Raw genomic sequence first — 14,158 nt, forward strand, 5'->3', positions numbered from 1 at the left:
AAAGGAGGAGGAGTAAGGTACCTGGTCAGACAAGCCCAACTTTTTGTTCCAGACCTTTGATAGCAAAAGGAGCATCACTCACACACATAGGAAGTGGCAGCTTTAGCTGTGCAAAAAGGAAAACGTCTGGAGAACAAAATTTTGTCACTGATGTTTGACTGAACAAGAAACCTTGATAAAATTTGCCACATTTTAGATAATGTTTGCTGGGTGGTGCATATTCACTCCCACATTAGATTTGATGAAAACAGGGATATTCATGGAAGAGCCATTCATTGTTACTGTTAAATGTTACAAACCCAAATGCTTTCGCAAATTTTGGCTACTTTCTAAGAGGAAAAACTGAGCATAAGGAGGAACATTTTGAGAGAAGGGCTAATTTGCACTAAAGCTGGTTGGCTCTCTCACACACATTTATACTAGGTTTCTTGTTTGCATGTTGAAAAGTTCTTATGCAGCCTGGTCCTGGAAATGCTTTGTTGGAAGCAAGTTTCACTAACGGTGCAATCCTATCTGGATAGTTACCAGTCTTCAAAATTAGAGGCTGCCAACTATTCTATGCAGGGCGGCTGGAGAATGGAGGGGATCCTCTCCTCCGTGCTCCAGCTGCCCTGCATTTTGGCTAGACAGGAGATTTTGCCTGTCTAGCTGCAGCTTCGGGGAGGGAACGAGCCTAGAGACCCGATAGGAAGCTGTGTAAAGCAAATTCTGCAGTCTCCTTTTCTCCCCACCCTCAGGACCGCCCCCTTTTCCCTGCCTCCGTGCTCTGTTTCTGAGTGCGGACATATAGCCGGCATGGAGAGCACTGCACCGGCTATGAGGGGGCGTGATTTCTGGGCTCCGAGGTTGGAGCCCTGGTTCTGACCTCGGATCCCAGAAACCAAACAACTCTATGTCCCCCCAGACACTGTCTAGGGGGCATAGGATTGCTCTCTAATTCAGGAAAGTATGCAATTGTACACATGCTAAAATAAGTCCTCTTGCTTCATATTGTCATGGCCCTGAGGCTTCTAGTACCTTCATTCCCCACCGATTAACACTCTCTCAAGCCCAGCTTCACACTCTCTCCCCCATCTTCAGGTGACTCCAGCTGCAGAACGACTCTACAAAGTTCCTTCTTGAAATGTTGAAACAACAGCAGGAGGAAGAACCCAAGCAAAAAACCCCACAGGCATAGAGGGAAATGACCAATTATTCCTGACTCTGGAAGTAGGATTCCTAACTATCTAAAGGGGATTGCAGAAGGGTGCTGTATGAATAGTATGTCTTGCCTAGAAGTGGACAGCAGCATAGCCATGTCCCAGGTTTCCTCTTGATCCTTCTCAATACCAATACAACTCGAAGGTGTGAGCATGACAGCATCAGGTTACAAACAAGGAGACATGGCTGAGAATCATGGCCTCATCCAGTAGACCGTAGGGCCAAGATTGTAGGCCTGCAGGCAAGAACATGTACTTTTTTGCCTAATTTTTTAAATAGCATCTCGAACAGCCTTTCCGAGCCTGGTGCCCTCCAACACTTTAACTAAAGCGTTCAACATTCCTGACCATTGGCCATGCTTGCTGGGGTTGATGGGAGCTGTAGTCCAAAACATCTGGAGGGCACCAGGTTGAGAAAGACTGATCTAGCACATAGTAGGAACTGTATAAACAGCAACATGATGATGATAACTAGAGCAAGTGGTGAGGTGGCAATCCAACAAGTATGCAATGGAAATCCATGGCAAAAAGTAAAAATATTTTCTCTAGCTTTTTGCTCCGCTTCACACATGTAGTTTTCAAATCTGAGTTAATGCATGCTATATACGTAAACCATAATTTTTAAAAAAATTAAAGCCATTCTACAGTGATAGTGCTTCATTTCATTTTAATATCTTGTAATGCTTGTTTTTGTGGTGAATTCTGTGAGGGAGTGGCAGGGGAGTCTTTATACAGCAGATTATAGCAAAGAGTTCAGTTGATAAGATTATTTTTTTTTTTAACGAGATAGCCCACAGGGATTGGGGAAAGACAAAAATTCACAGTGATTGTACATTTTGTGGCACAAAGCTTAAAAGGAAGTCTACACATTGCCCAAAAAAACCCAAAACACCTTTTGTGCAGAGGCAATTCAGAGCAACTCCTGAGAAAATGTAATGTTTTATCAGGATTTACTCCTGTGGTTTTTATACAGCCATCTTTTAAATTCCTGCTAAACCGAAAGGCAGCATAAAAAGGCAATGCAAATCAGCATACACATAGTGTAAACTCTTAAAAAATATCACACCTATCCTTTTATCGCTTTATAGTGCTTTTGAAAGAGTGTTAGCATTTTGGGGAATATATCTGATAACAGGAAGGCAGATGATCTGGTTCCAATTGACAGCAGCCAATCACTCCGTAACGCCTATGGCTTCAAGTTTTACATTTATGTGATGACAGTGGGACCAGTGCGGCCAGTTCTCTCATGAAGTTGTGAAAGCTTCAGTGCAATGGAGATGAGAGGAGCCAACATGACCTGCAAAAAAGGGAAAGGGAAAAAGGAAAATGAGGAGAAACAAGAGAAATGCCAGTCAAAATCCTGGGAACAATGTAGTATTTATTATTCCAACACATTCACATATTGGTCATAAACATTGTACAGAAGCATAAAATTAAGCTGGAGGTGGTCAAACATGAGATGGCAAGATTGAACATCGACATCTTGGGAATCAGTGAACTAAAATGGACAGGCATGGGCGAATTTAATTCAGGCGACCATCATATCTACTATTGTGGGCAAGAATCCCTTAGAAGAAATGGAGTAGCACTCATAGTCAACAAAAGGGTGGGAAAAGCAGTACTGGGGGACAATCTCAAAAACGATAGAATGATCTCAGACGAATCCAAGGCAAACCATTCAACATCACAGTAATTCAAGTCTATGCCCCAACCACTGAGGCCGAAGAAGCTGAGGTTGATCGGTTCTATGAAGACCTACAACACCTTCTAGAACTAACACCAAAAAAAGATGTCCTTTTCATCCTAGGGGATTGGAATGCTAAAGTAGGAAGTCAAGAAATAATCAGGATAACAGGCAAGCATGGCCTTGGTGTTCAAAATGAAGCAGGACAAAGGCTAATAGAGTTTTGCCAAGAGAACATAGCAAACACTCTTTTCCAACAGCACAAGAGGCGACTCTACACATGGACATCACCAGATGGTCAATATCAAAATCAGATTGATTATGTCCTTTGCAGCCAAAGATGGAGAAGCTCTATACAGTCAGTAAAAACAAGACCTGGCGCTGAATGTGGCTCAGATCATGAGCTGCTTCTTGCAAAATTTCGGCTTAAATTGAAGAACGTCGGGAAAACCACTAAACCATTCAGGTATGACCTAAATCATATCCCTGATGAATATACAGTGGAGGTGAGGAATAGATTTCAGGGATTAGACCTGATAGACAGAGTGCCTGAGGAACTATGGACGGAGGTCCGTAACATTGTTCAGGAGGTAGCAACGAAATCCATCCCAAAGAAAAGGAAATGCAAGGAAGCCAAGTGGCTGTCTGATGAGGCTTTACAAGTAGCTGAGGAAAGAAGGGAAGCGAAAAGGAAGGCAGAAAGGGGAAGATATATCCAACTGAATGCAGAGTTCCAGAGAATAGCAAGGAGAGACAAGAAGGCCTTCTTAAATGAACAATGCAAAGAAATCGAGGAAAACAACAGAATGGGAAAGATTAGAGATCTCTTCAAGAAAATCGGAGATCTCAAGGGAACGTTTTGTGCAAAGACGGGCATGATAAAGGACAAAGAAGGCAGGGACCTAACAGATGCAGATGAGATTAAGAAGAGGTGGAAAGAATACATAGAAGAACTATACAGGAAAGATCTGAATGTCCCTGATAGCCATGATAGTGTGGTCACTGAACTTGAGCCGGACATCCTTGAGAGTGAAGTCAAGTGGGCCTTAGGAAGCATTACTAACAACAAAGCTAGCGGAGATGACAGTCTTCCAGCTGAGCTATTTAAAATCCTAAAAGATGATGCTGTTAAAGTGCTGCATTCAATATGCCAACAAATTTGGCACACTCAACAATGGCCGCAAGACTGGAAAAGGTCAGTTTACATTCCAATTCCAAAGAAGGGCAACGCCAAAAAGTGTTCAAACTACCACACAATTGCGCTCATTTCACATGCCAGCAAGGTGATGCTCAAAATCCTACAAGCTAGGCTTCAGCAGTATGCGAACCGAGAACTACCGGAAGTACAAGCGGGGTTTCGAAGAGGCAGAGGAACTAGAGATCAAATCGCCAACATTCACTGCATCATGGAGAAAGCAAGAGAATTCCAGAAAAACGTCTATTTCTGCTTCATTGACTACGCTAAAGCCTTTGATTGTGTGGATCACAACAAACTGTGGCAAATTCTTAAAGTGATGGGAGTACCAGACCACCTTACCTCCCTCCTGAGAAACCTGTACGAGGGTCAAGAAGCAACAGTCAGAACCAGACATGGAACAACCGAGTGGTTCAAAATTGGGAAAGGAGTACGACAAGGCTGCATATTGTCACCCTGCTTATTTAACTTATATGTAGAGTACATCATGAGAAATGCCGGGTTGGATGAATCACAGGTCGGAATTAAGATTGCCGGGAGAATTATCAACAACCTCCGATATGCAGACGATACCACCCTAATGGCAGAAAGCGAAGAGGATCTAAAGAGCCTCTTGTTGAGGGTGAAAGAGGAGAGTGCAAAAGCTGGTTTGAAACTCAACATTAAAAAAACTAAGATCATGGCATCTGGCCCTATCACTTCCTGGCATATAGAAGGGGAAGAAATGGAAGCAGTGACAGATTTTACTTTCTTGGGCTCCAAGATCACCGCAGACGGTGACTGTAGCCATGAAATTAAAAGACGCTTGCTCCTTGGGAGGAAAGCTATGGCAAACCTAGACAGCATAGTAAGAAGCAGAGACATCACCTTGCCGACAAAGGTCCGTCTAATCAAAGCTATGGTTTTCCCAGTAGTAATGTATGGCTGTGAGAGCTGGACTATAAGGAAGGCTGAGTGCCGAAGAATTGATGCTTTCGAACTGTGGTGCTGGAGAAGACTCTTACGAGTCCCCTGGACTGCAAGGAGGTCAAATCAGTCCATCCTAAAGGAAATCAACCCTGAGTGCTCATTGGAAGGACAGATAGTGAAGCTGAAGCTCCAATATTTTGGCCACCTAATGAGAAGAGAAAACTCTCTGGAAAAGACCCTGATGCTGGGAAAGACTGAAGGCAAAAGGAGAAGGGGACGGCAGAGGATGAGATGGCTAGATAGCATCACGGATGCAATGAATATGAACTTGAGCACGCTCCGGGAGAGAGCGGAGGACAGGAAGGCCTGGCGTGCTATGGTCCATGGGGTCACGAAGAGTCGGACACGACTGAACGACTGAACAACAACAATCCAGTGTTAGTCCTACTTAGAGTAGACCCATTGAAATAAATAGAACTTAAATTAAACTAACATTGGGTACAACCCAAAGGATCTAGAAAACTGCATATCCACAGTCACACCATGCAGGGCAGAATCTATGTCTTAACATGAAGAAATCTAGGGAAGCATCATTTCCACTGAACAAACAAGTTTCTAGCAGTCACAGTTATACAGTAAAAAAACAAACCAAAACCAAAAACTTGAATGCATGTAGATAAGTATCCACTTGAAGTTCTGGAGCCAGAGAGAAGAGTTTTGGTATTTTTCATGCCTCACAATGACACACCCAGTGATAGGTGTGTGCGTGTGTGTCTATACACACACAACTATTCTTGTTCCTTCCTTTCTCTACCAAGAACACTTTTTTTCTTCCCAAGTCTGCACTGCAAATAGATTCTTGGCCATCTGATGCCATCTGAGAACTCTCAGTCTCACTACAAGGAATAAGCAGATTCTGTAGGAGAAATGGGACAGAATGAGATGCACAGCTGTGCAATAAAACCTACCTGTGGATCTTCATAGATTTTTGGTGCATCTTTTTCATAGCTATCAATATACAGTCGCACAGTTGCTCCAGCACTTCCTGTGCCACTTAGTCTGAAGATGATGCGAGAACCATCAGTGAAGATGAGCCTCAAACCCTAAAAAGAGCAAACACACAACAAATGAGCAGTTTTCTTGGAAGGCCGCTCCTCACTGAGCCTTCCTGAACACAAAAAGTGGTTAGAAAACTAGAACTTTGTTTGACAGCTAGCCAACTACCATGGGTGATCCTGTTAATATTCTTGACTGGGGAACATGAGTTCCAAATTCTCATTTTGCTGTATAGGTGCTCCAAAATATGCATGAACGAAAGAATATTGTGTCATGACGTTAAACATCTTGTAGTCCATTTGTCCATAGCTTCTTTTCCACCCAGATAAACTTCTTAGCAATGTTGTTTACATGTGTCATCCAGACTTTTGCAGGAAACTCAGGATTCTAATAGAGGTATGTAAAATTCATCTTGGCATACTCTTTTGGGGAAAGGAAACAAAGCATATGCCCAACACTAGCCTGGCTATAGTTAAGCAATGTAGCTGGGTCACAGCAGAGACAATCCTGTACTTTTGTTGCTGGGAACCAAGGTCTTGCCCTGATCTTGATACCTGAAGATAACATAATGTGAGTTAAAGAATTAGCACATTCCATTGTGGGATATATTTTATGAACTATCCCATGTAGAGTCAGAGAGATATTTCATCTTCTGTTGATTTGTAAAGGCTGAAACTCAATTATCAGGTGCTGCTACTTTACACTTAAGAGGATGACGAGCTGCAACTCCATGGATAGGTGGAAAAGCCATAAAATGGAATGTTTCAGCCAGGAGGATTGCTGTGACTATTCCAAATGAAAAACTATGAAAAGCTCGCTGTTATGACTTTAAAACAATCACACGTTCATTACATTTTGTAAATACTGGAAACTCTATTAAATATCACTGGATTCAAATCTTCAATTAGTGCTTGCCATGACCTGAGTGGAGTAGCTGGATTGGGAAGATCCCTGTTTAGAGCAGGGACATTCAGAGAAAAGATACCACACAAACAGACCCGAACAAGATTTAAGGAAAGTAAGCTTGGGAAAGGAGCTAAAGGAAGGGACAAGGAGAAGGACAGAAATAAAAAGGAAGAAAAAACACAGCTGAGTCTAGGGATACATTCACCAGTTATGGTGCAACCAAAAGAGTTTGATGAGCCATCAGAGAGCCTAGCAGTGGTCTCCCCCATTTTCTTTTAGATGGCCAATTAGAGGCTGAGCCCAAGGAAACCAAGGTAAACAAATTATTTCCAAATTACATTAAATTGAAAGCCATCATGGCAGAGGTTTCCCATGGAAGTAACCCATTTTGACTACCATTCATTGGAACAGACAAGACTTATGTCAAGTTAGTTCTAAAGCGTATTTGATTAGTGACATGCACTAGGTCACTCTTTCTGGCCAGTCAACGCCCAAAGGATATACACTCCCCTCCTTTCACATATCATGTAGAAAGGGCTTCAGGAGATGAAGTGTAAGACAAGAGGATCTTACAGGAATTTTCAACCAAGCTTCCGATTAGAGATAGTATGTCTATAAGGTCCTGCATTCTGGAGATTATAGTTTAGCAGAATAGCCCCTTGTGGCCATGGAAAGGTTACGAGAAGGACACAGGTCTTCTACAGTTCCCACTAGTCACCAGACACTGGGCTGCGGTGGCATAGCATAATATGGTCTTATTACAAAATGGAACTAAATACAAAAATTAATTTAAAAAAACCTATTCATATGGCTACAGACATCTTCATTAAATTGACTTACAGAAGCAAGACACACCTTTCCTGACATTGAAACCCACACTGAGTCCCAACTTTTTTCTACCTGGTTTCTGGAGATGCTTCCATCCACAGGATCACTGTACTCAAAATTATCAGCTTTCTCCACAGTGTATGATTTATCACCCGCTGATAGCTGCTTCCCCACAAAGGAACGGTCAAAAAAGACTGTCTCTAGATCCTTCATCATCTTGTTAGCACCATCAGCATCCACCTCTTCATAGTCATATCTAGAAGAAACCAGGGAGTCTTTAATAAGACAAATATTGACAAATATGGGCAGCAAGCTCCTTATTCTGTGAGTTTTTAAAATTTTCGCTTTTTAGACACCTCTGGAACGCTCTCCCAAGGGAAGCTAACCTGGCGCCCACAGTGCTATCTTTTTGATGCCAGGCTAATCTCCTCCAGATATTTGGAGAGCAGGTGGGAAGTCCCATTCCATCGGTGATATGCTTCTGTGGGGAGAGGAACCATTCTAGATGCAATCCCTATAGTCCACAGGAGGGCATCCCAGGAACCTTAAGTATTGCAGTTCCCACCAGATATGCCTGTGATGGTGGCGGGACCGCGAGAAGGGCCTCTGCTGAAGATCGCAGGGCACAAATAGGCTCATAGGGGAGAATACAGTCTTTCAGATAACCTGATTCTCCCCTCTGCCCACCATAGGATTGCTCTAGCCAGAAAATATGCAAGGGAAAGCATACACTTTTGCTAGGATTGTAATAATGGAGCTGGATTCAGACTAAGTAAGCTGAACCTGCTTGCCACTGAAAATCAATGTGAGAAGTTAGTCAAGGCTAACTTAGATACCATTTATTTCAATAGGACATAAACATAAATAGGACTTATTCTGGAATAAAGTCAGCTTATGTTCTTTCTTCCACGCAAGCACAATTCTCCAGAAAATAGAGAGCAACAGAGCAAAGCACATGTTAGAAATAGTGGCCATAATAGAGGTCATAATTTTCAGTCAGTGGTTGCAAAGTGATGTTAAGTAGTTTCTGCTTTCCAGTCTTCCCACCAGAATTACAGTGGCACTGTAGGCATTCAACTTTTGTACCAATGAGTCTCCTGTGCAAAACAATAGGTGGATTTACACAACTATTTTATCCTTATTGTAAGGTGCAACGTGTCACCACTAGACACCCACCAATTTTTAAATTCCAGAGCAGATACAAGAAACACAGACCTATCATGCAGTGGGAACCCAAAGGATAAGCATCTAGGGAGCTTGTATAGACTTCTGTATTCTGAATAATGTCTTAACTGTATATAATCATATTTTCACAGTCTTCGTATCCTATGTACAACATGTTATTTAACAGAACCCCATGAATCACTCAAGGGCAAAATCTGTATGAACTTTACATAATGTGATTTAAAAATTGGTGAAGAATCTGGAACTTCAAATAATACCAGTCCTTTGCCTAATCATTTCTTTGACAAAAGTTATGACAATAGAATTTCTGTTCATTATAATTAACCGCATATAATGTATGGAGTTGCCATGAAACCATTCTTATGTGAAATGAGCAAATCCTTACCTTGTGAAGAAGTTCCGCCCATATTTCTGCCAATGATCTTTCAAGATCTCTTCCACACTCTGTTTGCGGACAGCGATGATCGACAGCCATGCCAACACAGCCCAGAGTCCATCTTTTTCACGGATATGATCAGATCCTGCAGCACACATACAAAATCATACAAGTAGAACCACTAGTCCCAAACATGTGGAGGGCACCAAGTTGGAGAAGAGTGACATAAGATTTTGTTGGAGTACGGTGGCTCCAGTTATTCTGCACTATCACCGTATTCATGGATATGTACCTGGTTAGGTGATCTGGCAAGGAACTGCTCCTTCTCTTTCAGCTCTGGCTGGCTCCGAGCTGGATTTGCTACTTCAGCTTTCCCTAACCCAGTGCCCTCTAGATGTGCTGATCTACAAATCCCATCATCCCCAGACAACAGCCAGTCTAACTGGGCATAATGGGAGTTGTAGCCCAGCACATCTGGAGGGCACCAGGTTGGGGAAAGCTGGTCTACTTTAACACTGTTTCCCAACATTTGGTATATTAGCACTAGAGTGGGCATTGTTGTTGTTGTTCAGTCGTGTCCGACTCTTCGTGACCCCATGGACCATAGCACGCCAGGCCTTCCTGTCCTGCGCTCTCTCCCGGAGCGTGCTCAAGTTCATATTCATTGCATCCGTGATGCTATCTAGCCATCTCATCCTCTGCCGTCCCCTTCTCCTTTTGCCTTCAGTCTTTCCCAGCATCAGGGTCTTTTCCAGAGAGTTTTCTCTTCGCTTTAGGTGGCCAAAATATTGGAGCTTCAGCTTCACTATCTGTCCTTCCAATGAGCACTCAGGGTTGATTTCCTTTAGGATGGACTGATTTGACCTCCTTGCAGTCCAGGGGACTCGTAAGAGTCTTCTCCAGCACCACAGTTCGAAAGCATCAATTCTTCGGCGCTCAGCCTTTCTTATAGTCCAGCTCTCACAGCCATACATTACTACTGGGAAAACCATAGCTCTGATTAGACGGACCTTTGTTGGCAAGGTGATGTCTCTGCTTCTTACTATGCTGCCTAGGTTTGCTATAGCTTTCCTCCCAAGGAGCAAGCGTCTTTTAATTTCATGGCTACAGTCACCGTCTGCAGTGATCTTGGAGCCCAAGTAAATAAAATCTGTCACAGCTTCCATTTCTTCCCCTTCTATATGCCAGGAAGTGATGGGGCCTGATGCCATGATCTTCATTTTTTTAATGTTGAATTTCAAACCAGCTTTTGCACTCTCCACTTTCACCCTCAACAGGCTCTTTAGATCCTCTTCGCTTTCCGCCATTAGGGTGGTATCGTCTGCATATCGGAGGTTGTTGACAATTCTCCCGGCAATCTTAATTCCGACCTGTGATTCATCCAACCCAGCGTTTCTCATGATGTACTCTGCATATAAGTTAAATAAGCAGGGTGACAATATGCAACCTTGTCGTACTCCTTTCCCAATTTTGAACCACTTGGTTGTTCCATGTCTGGTTCTGACTGTTGCTTCTTGACCCTCGTACAGGTTTCTCAGGAGACAGGTAAGGTGGTCTGGTCACTTTAAGAATTTGCCACAGTTTGTTGTGATCCACACAATCAAAGGCTTTAGCGTAGTCAATGAAGCAGAAATAGATGCTTTTCTGGAATTTTCTTGCTTTCTCCATGATGCAGCGAATGTTGGCGATTTGATCTCTAGTTCCTCTGCCTCTGCGAAACCCAGCTTGTACTTCCGGTAGTTCTCGGTTCGCATACTGCTGAAGCCTAGCTTGTAGGATTTTGAGCATAACCTTGCTGGCATGTGAAATGAGCGCAGTTGTACGGTAGTTTGAACACTCTTTGGCATTGCCCTTCTTTGGAATTGGAATGTAAACTGACCTTTTCCAGTCTTGTGGCCACTGTTGACAGTTCCAAATTTGTTGGCATATTGAGTGCAGCACTTTAACAGCATCATCTTTGAGGATTTTAAATAGCTCAACTGGAATACTGTCATCTCCGTTAGCTTTGTTGTTACTAATGCTTCCTAAGGCCCACTTGACTTCACTCTCAAGGATGTCTGGCTCAAGTTCAGTGAGCGCACTATCATGGCTATCAGGGACATTCACATCTTTCCTGTATAGTTCTTCTGTGTATTCTTTCCACCTCTTCTTAATCTCATCTGCTTCTGTTAGGTCCCTGCCTTCTTTGTCCTTTATCATGCCCGTCTTTGCACAAAACGTTCCCTTGAGATCTCCAATTTTCTTGAAGAGATCTCTAGTCTTCCCCATTCTGTTGTTTTCCTCGATTTCTTTGCATTGTTCATTTAAGAAGGGCTTCTTGTCTCTCCTTGCTATTCTCTGGAACTCTGCATTCAGTTGGATATATCTTCCCCTTTCTGCCTTGCTTTTCGCTTCCCTTCTTTCCTCAGCTACTTATAAAGCCTCATCAGACAGCCACTTGGCTTTCTTGCATTTCTTTTTCTTTGGGATGGACTGACTAAAGTATGTGTTGTGTTTTATTATCACCTTGTTATTAAAATGCTAGGTTGGTAGGAATTTATTGATTTAATGTTTAGGAATTAAAAAAAAATAACTGAACTGTTACATTTTTTCTTTGCATGTTGAACTGAAATACCTGAATAATTTAATTGTATTTTAGCATTTTAATTTTTTATACACTTTTCATACTGTTTGGCTCTTATTTTTTAATATTGTTGTATTTGATTTAGTATGTTATTGTTAACTGCTTTGGTCTTCCTCTTGGGAGGAAAAGTGGGATAGAAACATAGAAATGAAAATTGTTAAGATGTTGTAGATGTTTGCTTACCAGTACCAAAACTCTCCTCTCCACACAGAGACAGCTTGCTTGCATCCATCAAATTTCCAAAGAACTTCCAACCTGTTGGAGTTTCATATAGCGCAATCTTTGTAGCTTTGGCCACCCTTCAAAAAGACCAAAAGAGAGTCAGTGTTACCAATATTTTACTATAAAAAAGAGTAATTGTTATTAGGCATCCTGCTTCATAAACTAGGGATAGAGGTCTCATGTAAGAAGTCATCTCATCTTATGAGTGCACATTTACCTTACTTGAGCATCAGCTAGGAAGGGGGAGAGCTGAAAATAATCACATTTCAAAGTTTTAGAGAACACTGCCAAGCAAGGTCAGGTCCCAAAGGACCATGCAACTTGATCTGTGTGCCAAAAAGGACTTTTTGGACTTGGGTTCCTGAATAGAAGCCCCTTATGCTGCACAAGAAGCCACTTTTGAAATTGGAGAGGAGTCTCAAAAGCAATTTGTTTGGCAGACCCTGCTGTTAAAGAAAAGAGAATGTCAGAATCTCATTGGGCATGTCCAATCTCTTAGAACCTAGCCAATATTTTTTGCGATACACAGTGCACAATCCTATGCATGTTTAGATGGCTGGCTGGGACATGCTGGGAATTGTAGAACTTCTTTCTGTCTAAACATGCAGAGGATTGCGTCCTTAGTATATTAAGAATTAAATTTAAAAAATAAATTTATTTCACTTTTCTGTAGATGTCTATAAATTTATTTACATTTATAACCTCCTCAGCCAACAATTAGCCCTAGAAATGGCTTAGATACATAAATTACAGTAAAAGCAATAAAAATGCATTAAAACACAAATCAATTTAAATGGCACTACAAGACTGAAAGAACTCCAGCCAGCAATTAAAACAACAGATGCCACTTTAAGGTAGAGAAGGCCACCTTAAAGAGAGAGGTTTTCACTACCTTCCCTAAATATAAGTAGGGAGTTGGCCAGACAGATAATCCTAGTCAGTAGTGAGTTCAGTAGAAAGTGGGAATCAATTAATGCTGTACCCCAACTAGAGATCAACCTGCCACACATATTGAAAATACCTAAAAACTCCCCAGGAAAAAGTATATGTTGAAACATGTAACAAGCACCTTATCTCATGGGGGATAAAGCTATTAATGGCTACTAGTCATGATGGCTATGTATTGCCTCCAGCAGTATGCAGAATGCCTCTGAATAGCAATTGTTGGGGAACACAAGCAGGACAATGCTATTGTGCTCATATCCTGCTTGTGGTCTTCCCAGTGGCATCTGATTGGCCACTGTGGGAACAGAATGCTGGACTAAATAAACTTGGCTCTTCTTGTGTTAACATGCAGGCCAGGAATTCAAGGTTTGCTCTTGCAGGCTAGAAATCCTTTATGCACGTTTGCCTACTCTGATATTTTCAGGTAATCTCACGCACTTGTTTACTGCTGGGTGAAAACAACAAGATGCTTTTGGCTGTTCTTACATGATAGATACCACAAAATATGCCAACGAAGATTTTTGACCAACTCATACTGTGTTTCCCAAAGAGGCCATCTTGTTCAACAGCCTGCTACAATGAAAGACCCTCCAGGCACCACATCCCTGTCCTCCCATTCACCAATTCCAGCCACCTGCCAGGTAATTCAGGTACAATAACCTAGGGGTGGGCAGAAGGTAATCTCCAGATGTTTCCTGACTTCATCTGCTAGAAACCACTGCCAGCATGGCCAATGGTCAGGAATGCTGAGACTGAGGTAAAAAAAAAAAATCTGGAAAACTACTTTCTCCCCATCTCTGCAATAAGCCAAGGAGAAGGTACACATGCCTGAAACCAAGCAATCGTCTTTTAAACTCTCAACAAATCCTCAATGCCATTTCTTCCTTCTCCTCCTCTGCACAAGAATCCCTTATTATCAGTCCTCCCTCATGTGCATCCACATACCTGATTCTCCTCTGTCTCAGACAACAGAGATTCAGCTTCTAGCTCTATCCCCTTTCATAAACTGAACAGGAGCTGCACTTGACTT

General features: G+C 42.2%; 1 protein-coding gene across 3 annotated transcripts in view; it reads right to left on the bottom strand.

The window, feature by feature from the left end:
* Positions 1 to 1,849: 1,849 nt before the first annotated feature.
* Positions 1,850 to 14,158, bottom strand: part of PGM1 (phosphoglucomutase 1) — a 45,351-nt gene continuing 33,042 nt past the window's right edge. For all 3 annotated transcript variants that reach the window (XM_084852306.1, XM_084852307.1, XM_084852308.1), the window contains 5 exons: positions 12,145 to 12,260; positions 9,348 to 9,483; positions 7,850 to 8,033; positions 5,956 to 6,090; positions 1,850 to 2,496 (listed from right to left, as the gene is read on the bottom strand). In XM_084852306.1, the coding sequence (XP_084708432.1) occupies positions 2,407 to 2,496; positions 5,956 to 6,090; positions 7,850 to 8,033; positions 9,348 to 9,483; positions 12,145 to 12,260 (661 nt within the window). In that variant the 3' untranslated portion in view covers positions 1,850 to 2,406. The remainder of the gene's footprint in view (positions 2,497 to 5,955; positions 6,091 to 7,849; positions 8,034 to 9,347; positions 9,484 to 12,144; positions 12,261 to 14,158) is intronic.

The sequence above is a fragment of the Heloderma suspectum genome, chromosome 4 (assembly GCF_057233095.1).
Source record: "Heloderma suspectum isolate Gila_16-S chromosome 4, 16-S_ref, whole genome shotgun sequence".
Taxonomy (NCBI): Eukaryota; Metazoa; Chordata; class Lepidosauria; order Squamata; family Helodermatidae; genus Heloderma; species Heloderma suspectum.